This window comes from Cuculus canorus, unplaced genomic scaffold, assembly GCF_017976375.1.
Source record: "Cuculus canorus isolate bCucCan1 unplaced genomic scaffold, bCucCan1.pri scaffold_144_arrow_ctg1, whole genome shotgun sequence".
Classification (NCBI taxonomy): Eukaryota; Metazoa; Chordata; class Aves; order Cuculiformes; family Cuculidae; genus Cuculus; species Cuculus canorus.
In genome coordinates, this window is record NW_026527781.1 from 1 (window position 1) to 10,141 (window position 10,141).

At 50.1% G+C, this 10,141-nt stretch overlaps 1 protein-coding gene across 1 annotated transcript; it reads right to left on the reverse strand.

The window, feature by feature from the left end:
* Positions 1-7,508: 7,508 nt before the first annotated feature.
* On the reverse strand, positions 7,509-8,466 carry LOC128850653 (olfactory receptor 14A16-like). The gene is given in 2 exon segments (XM_054055631.1): positions 7,509-7,613; positions 7,615-8,466. Coding segments are annotated over 2 exon segments (957 nt in total).
* Positions 8,467-10,141: the final 1,675 nt, after the last annotated feature.

The following is a 10,141-nucleotide window of genomic DNA, read 5'->3' on the forward strand; positions in this document are numbered from 1 at the left end:
GACCCTCTCTGCTCTCCCCCAGCCCTACACAAACCTCCCTGTTTACCTCCCGGGTAAAGCTGGGCACAGGGTCTTGTTTATAAGCAGAAAAGGACAGCACAGACTGAGCCTGGTGGGTCCAGCAGAGGTGATGCTGGTGGTGTCCATGGGCAGAGGAGCAGCTGGAGACACTTTAGGAGGCTCCTATCAGACCTACTGACCCCTCAAGGACACAGCTCGGGAGCCTCACTGATTTGTTCAGTCACGATAGCCTTTTATCCTATTTTTCTACTGAAATTCCCCAAGGACAAGAAAGTGAAAAGCCAAACTCAGTGAAGTTCCTTATCTTTAATGTAATCTCTGCCCTGATCTTCCCTTTAAAATGTCCTCTTAGAAATATGCTGAAGGCATTTGGAGCTGTGAGCAGCCCTGACTCACACAGCACCTCATGAATGCAGAAAGACCCTCTTCTGACAGGAGGTGCTTCTTCCCCCCATACCTTCTCTCTGTCCCTCCATGGGGAACTCCCCGGGCAGGCTGAGCACTGACTCTGTTTTTTCTCTGCTGGAGAAACAGCAAGAGCCCTCCTGACAGATCCCACAGGCTGTGGCTGTGTTGGCTTTAGGAGATCCTTCCAAGAACAGCACCTGCATTGTCCTGCACCCAGAGACTCACCTGGAGAAGGACTGTGAAGATCTTCCTCCAAATGAAGCCTCCTCTTTCCTCCCACCCCACCCTGCCTTTCCCCTCTCTGTGCCTCCCTCCTCTGCCCTCGCTGCCTGCAGGCAGTGCCCTCAGCCCTGCTGGGCTTTGCAGAGGAGCTGCTCCTGCCCAGAGATGGCTCTTTGTAGCGCTGCCCACTTGCCACCAGCTCCCTCCGTGCCAGGAGCCCAGCCCAGCTCAGCAGCAGAGGAGCAGCCCACGGCATTTTAATGACCCTCTGGTGGTTTTGATGCTGAGTCCATGAACCACAGCCCCTTCGAGGAAGTTGAATAAACCTCTCAAGAAGTCAAAGTCCAATTCAAACTCCAAAGTTTCTTGCAGTGTTAATGGGTCCCACTGAGGGCACTGCTGAGAAAGCATCTCCAGTGTCCTGTTAGAGCAGAAAACTGGAGGCAGTGAAAACAGGTTAGGAAAAGGCAAGTCCTGGAGTAATGAATAAATGAATAGAGAGATAGAGAGATAATAAATAAATAATAAATAAATTGTAGTCCTTTTCCAAACCAATGAGCAGGTGTGCTTATGCCAGGCTCAGCCAAAGCACTCTTCAAAACACAAGGACTGCAAACAATACAGACCCGTCCCCAGGTACACGACACAGAAAGGTAAAGTCCTGTTTGCTGTGGGTTTTCTCTGTTGCAGAGGCACAGAACTGCTCTGCAGCTTGTGCTGGCACTGGAGGCAGAAGTGCGCTATCCGTCAGCCTGAAGGGAGCGCACACACACAGATAAGGACTTTGGGCCCCGAGTTCCCTAGAACTGAGTAAGGAACACATCCCTGTAACTCCCATGATACTCTGTCTTTAACTCCTTTTAATATTTAGAGGTAAGATCATTAGACCAAAACATGTGTAAAGATGAGAAAAAGGTTTCTGCTGTCACGAAGCCTCTTATTTTCAAAACTATTTCTCGGCACAAACTGTATAAGCAGTCCTATTTGCCTCTTACAACTGTTCCTGCACAGTGCTTTGAGGGTGGGTTCAGGGTTTTCATGGGGAAAGGGGGAAAGGATGGAACATTTTGAATGTGGGTCCCAGAAAAAAAGGAAGGAAAGCACCATACTTGGGAAAACGGCTCCAGGCAGGGATGAGAAACCCTCTTCCCAGTGAAGTCCATATTGATGGTGCCATGCTTCTGTGAGTATCACAGAGCGCTCTTATAACTCCCTACGAGTGTTTCTCATTTAATTTGCACGATAAAGGTATGATTTGTATCCTCCGTGTCATTCCACTGGTGCAAAAAGTAGAGGTCCTTACACAGTGATGTGTAACCCTAAACCCGGAACAACCTGTCTAGATTGCAGAGAAAATATTCTCATCCCTTTAAAAAGCTTTCAGCCTCATCTGTGCTCCCCACAACTAAGTTGCTTGCGTCCTTGAAGAGTGGCTGTTCAGAGTCCCGGGATGCTGAGGACTTTCCTCTTTCATTTAGTTTATAGGAGCTGATCTGCTATTTAATCTGGTGTGTGCTGACCTCTGGTGGCAAAAATATCCATAGGAATTACATCTATTTCACTACAGGTTAGAAATGTGAGTTTTTCTCTTACAAGGAGGTAACAGTAAACCAGCAGGACAGGGACCAGAGGCTGGCAAGAAACCCCATCCCTGGAGGTGTGCAGGGCCAGGTTGGATGGGGCTTGGGCAGCCTGATTTAGTGGGATGTCCCTGCCTATGGCAAGGAGGTTGGAAGTAGATGATCTTTAAGGTCCCGTCCAACCCTAACTATTCTATGATTCCATGAAAACAAGGTAAAGGTGGCTCTGATGCTGAGCAAACCTGGATGTGTTTCATTAATCCAAAGGACCAAGCCCTGATCCCATTAACTGAAAGGCCAAGCCCTGACCCCCAGCCCTGAGGAAGGGACATTCTGTCCCTCACTCAGTCCTCATGGCTCTTCCTGGGGCAGTGGAATGTGGAGATGAGCAATGCCAAGGGCAGGACCGTGGAAAAACACCTCCTGAGAATGGACAAGGAGGCAATGAGGCCCCAGGGCTGGAAGGATTTGTCATCTCCTCATAGGCATCCATGGCAGAGAGGACAGCCATCACCAAAGTCATGAAAAGGCTGCTCTGGTCGGGAGCTTTCAGTTTTTCCACATCCCTCTGTCCTCTCCACAACATGCTGTCCCACAGTGTTGCATCACCTGTGCCTCTTGCCCTGAGGCTGCACTCATCTCCCCGGCTGCCCCACCTTGCTGTCACCTTCCTTTGCTGATGTCTCTCTGTCCTCCCCGGCTCTTGCTTGACACACAAAGCCCTGGGCTGATCCAGACTCCTTCTGGATGACTTGTGTCACCACAGCACTGCCCTTTGAGTGATATTTCTTTCTCCTCTTGTCCAGCCTGGACCTCCCCAGCTACAAGTTTTAGCATTATTTCTTTCTCATGCCATTTTCCACTATGCAGAAAAGCTCCACCATCTCTGAAACCACCCTTGAAGCACTCTCAGGCGAATCCTACGGTGTCTGCAGCCTCCACACCAATGAGCCCAGAGGCCACTGGTCATACGCTTGAGGTCTCCAAACCCCATCCTGGGAGGCCTCTGGGCACTCTCCGGGGTGTTTGCAGGTGAAATCATAGTGGTCAGAGGCCAAGAAAGACATTTTCTCAAAGCCTGTGTTGGCAGGACGAGGGGCAATGGCTTTGAACTGGAAGAGGGGAGATTTAGATTGGATGTAAGGAAGAAATATTTTACAATATGGGTGTCAAGGAACCGGAACAGGTACCCAGAGAAGTTGTGGATGTCCCATCTCTGGAAGTGTCCAAGGTCAGGAACTTTGAGCTAAAGCGAGAAACCGATTCAGTTCTAGCTCAGACCGGAACAAACCAGTATGGACTAAGAGATGGAGACTGCCCAGGGCCTGGCCGGGATGGGGTTCATTTTCTTGCTCGTAGCCTGTGTGGGGCTGTGCTCTGCGCAGGGCGCTGATAACACACTGGTACTGCAGCTCCTGCTGCTCCGTGCTGGCAGAGAGGCAAAGGCCTTCTCTGTTTCTCACTCTGCCCCAGAGAGAGGAGGCTTGGGGTGGGAAGAGACTGGGAAGGGGCAAAATCAGGACAGGTGGCTTAAACGGACCAAAGAGCAATTGCACGCCTTGTAGAACCTTGTTCACTCGTACCTGATAAGCGGGGAGAGAGCAAAAGGTTGGATACATGGTGGTCAGGTCACTGATTCCCACGGAACCAACAGGCCTGGGGAAGGACAAAAGCTTGTGTAGGTGTTGGTGAGGTCATTAGTGTCTGATTCCTCCACAGGCCAGGAGAAGGCCATGGGTTGTGCAGGTTCTTATGAGGTCACTCCCCCCTGAGGAGCTGATAGGTCAGGAGAAGGCCTGTAGATGGTGCAGGTGCTTGTGAGGTCACCGGTGCCTGAGCAGGTGATAGGCCAGGAGGTGGCACATGGCCCGTGAAGCTCCTTTGGATGTCAGTGGTATCTGAACACCCGATAGACCAGGAGCAGACATGGCAGTTGTAGATGCCAGGAGGTCACCTGTGGGTGAGTGGTGGGTGCGCCAGGAGAAGGCACATGGCTATGTACGAGCTTGGGATTGCACTGGTGCTGGAGCAGTTTTTGGGGAAAAAAAGCAGTCACATGGCTTTTGTGGGGCTCCTGATGACACCACAATAATGTTCATACATGACTAAATATGGCTTTTTGGAGGAACCATCATCAGCAGAACCCATGCACAGCACACAGGAGTGAGCATCTGACTCATGAGCTCAAAGCAGCAGCAGGAGGGTGTGAGGTCACCATCAGTGTCACCCTGTGGGAGTCCACAGCTGCTCTGAGGAATCAGAGAGAATGGATAGTGACCTTGAATAGATACACGTGTTCCCATAACGAGGCTGGAAAGTCCCGAAGAAGAATCTTGGAAGCGAAACAAGTAACATCTAATTGAAAGTTGGCAAGAAAAATAGTAGATACAGGTAGCGCATGGACAGCGTTGTTCAACGAATCATAGTAAAGCTTTAGGCACGTGGACAGAGCGGTTGAGCTGTGTATCACCCAAACCTCAATTAACACCATTTCAAAAATTGTATTGGAGAAAATTGTCCTTCAAATCGCACCTGAAAAAAATCCATATCTGGAAATACTGTGAGTGGAAAATTTTAGGTGCCACAATTGAACCTCAGCAAAATTGCAAACAGCAGTTAAAACTTTAAACGATTGCAAAAGCTACGAGGAACAATCATTTCGGTTAAACCTTATTTGGGTATTACTAATAAATCCATTATTTGATCTTCTTAAGGCAGACATGGCTTTAACAACACCTCGTACTCTTACGAGTGAAGCACAACAAACTTTGGACAAAACTGAAAAAGCCGTTACTCAGAGAAAAGCCCAGAGACCACTCGATGGTCATCCAATGTGTTTGTTTGGTTTTGTTACTCTGTCAGGCATTTGGTCTGATAGCATAATGGGTACCTGTGCTTTCAGATCTTGTGATATTAGAGTGGATTTGTTTTATCAACCTAAGGAAACCATATTTATTCCAATTCAGATAATTGCAGGTATCATCATTAAAGGCAGAAAAAGAATAGTACAAACAACTGGAAATGAGCCATTAACATTTTTTTCTCTGTTACAATAGAATATTTAGAGTGGTGTTTAGATAACAGTTTTTCATTACAGATTACCCTTGAAGGCTGTGATGATTGCAAACAGAAAAGGAGGAGATATGGGAGAAAGCGCGTACGGATTTGAACTCGATGAGAAAAGACTGTGCCCCTGAATCAGCACGAGCATAAAGGATTCCTTTGTCGTGTGTGCACCAACACAGGCGGCCGATGCCTTGGTGTGCCCATGATATCAGTAGCAAACGCAGAGCAAGCGGCCGCTGTTCTGAAGGTTGCTAATGGCTTAAAAGACCTTGGAATCACTAACAGTGCTTGTGGGAATGTAGGAGCTTGTGGCAAAGAGAAATAAGAAGAAAAGGGGTACATCTCCAGCACAGTCATTGCTCTTTATCTCCGTAGTTATGGAAACTCCAGTGGTGGAATTTTATTGGGGTAGCTGTTGACGTAGCTGTTAACGGGGCAGACAGGGATGTTTGTCGGATCATTCGGAAACAATATATAAAAGCATTCGGCTTCTAAAAGAAGGGGTGAAAAGGTTACAAGTAGATGATGGATCAGATTGGTTGAATAGCTTGTTTAAAGGATGGGGACTGTAGGGATGATTGTTATCATTGATACAAACAGGGTTGTTGACTCTGGTTACTGTTGTAATTGTGTTATTGATGTTGCCTTCTCTGATCAGTTTGTTGCAAAGGGCCCTGCAAGGGACTGCCGGGAAAATTTTTGTAGCACGAATACAAAAAGGGGGAATTGTGGGAGTCCACAGCTGGTGTGAGGGCTCAGAGAAAATGGATATTGACCTTGAATAGATACACGTGTTCCCATAAGGAGGCTGGAAAGCCTGGAAGACGAATCTTGGAAGTGAAACAAGTAACATCTAATGGAAAGTTGGCAAGAAAAATAGTAGATACAGGTAGCAAATGGACAGTGTTGTTCAACGAATCATAGTAAAGCTTTAGGCACGTGGACAGAGCGGTTGAGCGAATCACTTTAACAGCTTTAGTATATGAACACAGGCTGATAGATAGCAAAAAATATAAAGAGGCCAGTAAAACAATAAGGTTTGGCTTTTGCTCGCAAACTTTTGAATGTCGTGTCCATCCCAACAACGACACCTATCTTTCCATATTTGGTTTCTACCGGTATATTTCCTACCGGCATTTCCTTCTCTCTGCACTTGGGGCTTGATTGTCAACACATCCCAGTGCTGCATTCAGGCACTCACTCTTGGGATGTTGACCTCAAGATGATGTGACCTTGAGAATCTTTCTGTCCCACAGACCTTCATGGAAGCCAAGGAAGGGCTGTTTGTGTTCTCTTGGGTTCATCTCACCGCACACACGTGATGTACGTGCTCTTATCTCATCTGAACAGTGTGAACATTAACGCTGACCTCCTCATTCCGTGTCCTTCCAGAGGGGGACAAAGAATGTCTGCAAGCTGGAGACCGAGGGCAGTGCTGGGAATGGTGATTTTGAGGGGCTACTCTGCGATGATTGTCCTGGGGCAGGTTCTGTGGGTGCTCCAGGGCACATGGGCACAGACCAGACCCTGTCCTGAAGATCTACCAGAGGAGGCCTGGATGTGAAAGAAAACTATAGCCTTCCCAAATCCATCACACCTGCAGTGCTTATCTTTACATCGGTGATTTCATCTAGGGCTCAGGTTCTTGAACATGCCCTTCAGGGAAACCCCGAAAGAAGCCCTAAGCCTTCATGCCCTGCCCTGAGGAGATCCCCTTTTCTCTATGTAAAGGCTGTTGTGGAGGCAGCTCTGTCCCACAAGTGCCCACTGCCTGTCCCTGCCTGCGGGCACAGCACTGCCACGCAGCACCGCTGTGACCAAGCTCAGAGCCCTCAGGCCTTCCAGCAAGGCAAGGGGTGAGGAGGAGAGTGTGGAAGTGGAGAGAGAACAGCTCTGGGAGATCAAGCGCTGGTGCCTGGCAGGGCTGCCGTGCTGGGACTCTTTTCCCCTCCACCCATGCCCACAGGAACTGTCCCTGCAGCTCCAAAAAGGCCTTGGAGGAAAGAGATCAGGAAATAAAAGTCCTTGAATATGTCTTTATTTTGTTGGAACACACAGAGAACACAGCTCCTCATTTACACAGACAATCAGTAAGAAAAGAAAAGACCATAAATTAAAAACAATGATTCGATTATCCCAATTGAAAAACCAGTAACACCAACAACAAATACAGAAGCCTGTCTGGGCCTGCCATGATTTGCAGGATAACTGCTATGAAGAAGGTGATGAGCAGCTCATTGATTCAGAGAACCATCCAGATATCAGTTTCCACACTGCATCCTTGAGCTGCTGGTTCCTCAAGCTGTAGATGAGGGGGGTTCAGTGCTGGAGGCACCACTGAGTACAGAACTGACACCACAAGGTCCAAGGATGCGGAGGAGTTAGAGGGGGGCTTCAGGTAGGCAAATGTTCCAGTGCTGACAAAGAGGGAGACCACGGCCAGGTGAGGGAGGCACGTGGAAAAGGCTTTGTGCCGTCCCTGCTCTGAGGGGATCCTCAGCACTGACCTGAAGATCTGCACGTAGGACACCACAATGAAAACAAAACAGCCAAACAATAAACAGACACTAACATCAAGAAGCCCAACCTCCCTGAGGTCAGAGTGTGAGCAGGAGAGCTTGAGGATCTGAGGGATTTCACAGAAGAACTGTTCCACAGCATTGCCCTGGCAGAGGGGCAGGGAAAATGTATTGGCCGTGTGCAGCAGAGCAGTGAGAAACCCAGCGCCCCAGGCAGCTGCTGCCATGTGGACACAAGCTCTGCTGCCCAGGAGGGTCCCGTAGTGCAGGGGTTTGCAGATGGCAACGTAGCGGTCGTAGGACATGATGGTGAGGAGAGAATACTCTGCTGAAATGAAAAAGACAAGCAGAAAGACTTGAGAAACACATCCTGAGTAGGAGATGATCCTGTTATCCCAGAGGGAATTGGCCATGGATTTGGGGACAGTGGTGGAAATGGATCCCAGGTCAATAACAGAGAGATTGAGGAGGAAGAAGTACATGGGGGTGTGGAGGTGGTGGTCACAGGCGATGGTGGTGATGATGAGGCCGTTGCCCAGGAGGGCAGCCAGGTAGATGCCCAGGAAGAGCCAGAAGTGCAAGAGCTGCAGCTCCCGTGTGTCTGCAAATGCCAGGAGGAGGAACTGGGTGATGGAGCTGCTGTTGGACATCTGCTGCCTCTGGGCACAAGGCACTGTCATAGAAGGAAAGGACAGCAACAAATTAAGGGAGATGTCTTTGTGCAAATCAAAGCTATTTCTCATTCCCCTCTCCCTGCTGCTCACTCCCTGTCCCTTTTCCCGCAGCCCTTCCTTCAGCTCCGTGCCTGCAGCCCTGCTCGGTGCCGGCTGAATGTGCCGGGAGGAGCAGTGCCTCTGCCCGCTGGCTGTGAGGAGTCAGCCCTGCTCTGCAGCAGGGGGACATGGGGACAGTGGGGACAGGGGACACTGCTGGGGTTCAGCTTTGTCCTGGGGAACTGCTCCTGGTGCAGAAGGGCCTGGCAGCATCTGCACCACCGGGGACGAGGAAGGCAGAGAGGGCAGAAGGCAGGCTGAGAGTTTTGGGAATTTACAGCTCCTTCTCCCACCCTGGGCAGTGCTCTTGGCTGTCAGAACTGCTCAGCATCTCTGCTGCACTCTGGGAGAAGAGAGGGAGTCCTGTGAGGTGAGAGCATTGCCTGTGGCTCAGTGCAGAGGGAGGGGAGCTGCTCTGTCCCTCGCTCTTGGTCCCACGTGCCCAACAGCATTTTCTCTCTTGCAGCATCTCTGCATTTCTCCATGAGGCTTTCAGGTAACATCTGATGGGACAGGTGTTAACTGAAAACGATGGGACAGGTTTGCATCCTGGAGGGCAGCTCAGAGCTTGGAAGGAAACCTCAAGGAGAACAAAGTGTCCCCAGGATGGCATTTGGTTACAGGAGATTCAGCTCCTTCCCCAACCCCACTGACTGCATTGCCCACAGCCTCACAGCTCAGAGCAAAGCTGGGACACGGGTTCCCATGGACACAATAGCAGGAAAGGAGCCACCAGGGCAGTGAGGGACTGTACAGCTGCAACTCCCATCCCCAGAGAGCCTGGCAGTGAGAATGAGAGAACAACAGCAAGAACAGAGACAAGGGGAGAAACAGGGAGAAAGAGAGTGAGGGTCTGGCTGCGAGAGGCCAGGGCAGAGGCAGCCGGGCACACAGACAGTGTTCCCCTTCCCCAGCTGTGCTCACCCCCTCCCAGACACCAACCTTGCCGGGCAGTTGCTCTCAGCCCCTGTGCTCTGGAGAGGGCACTGGAGCTGTGGCTGCAGAGGAGGGGGTTCAGCCCTGGAGCCCAGAGCCCTGAGGGCAGAGGCTTTGCTGGGTGGGAGAGGAGGCCAGGGGGCTTGCTCAGAGGAAGGGGCTGCCCTGGAGGGGAGCACACAGAGATCTCTGAATTCTCCCTCCCACAACACCATTCTTTTAAGTTTAAGCAGAAAAGGACAGCACAGACTGAGCCTGATGGGTCCAGCAGAGGTGATGCTGATGCTGTCCATGGGCAGAGGAGCAGCTGGAGACACTTTAGGAGGCTCCTATCAGACCTACTGACCCCTCAAGTTCACAGTTCAGGAGTCTCAGTGATTTGTTCAAGCATGACAGCCTCTTGTTCCATTTCTCCCCTGAAATTCCCCAAGTGCAGGGAACTGAAAACACAGAGTCAGGAGAGTTCCTTATCTTTAACATAATTCCTGCCCTAATATTCCCCTTGAAATGTCCTCTTAGAAATATTCTGGGGAGATTTGGAGCTGTGAGCAGCCCTGACTCACACAGCACCTCCTGAAAGCAGAAAGACCCTCTCCTGCCAGGAGGTGCTTCTTCC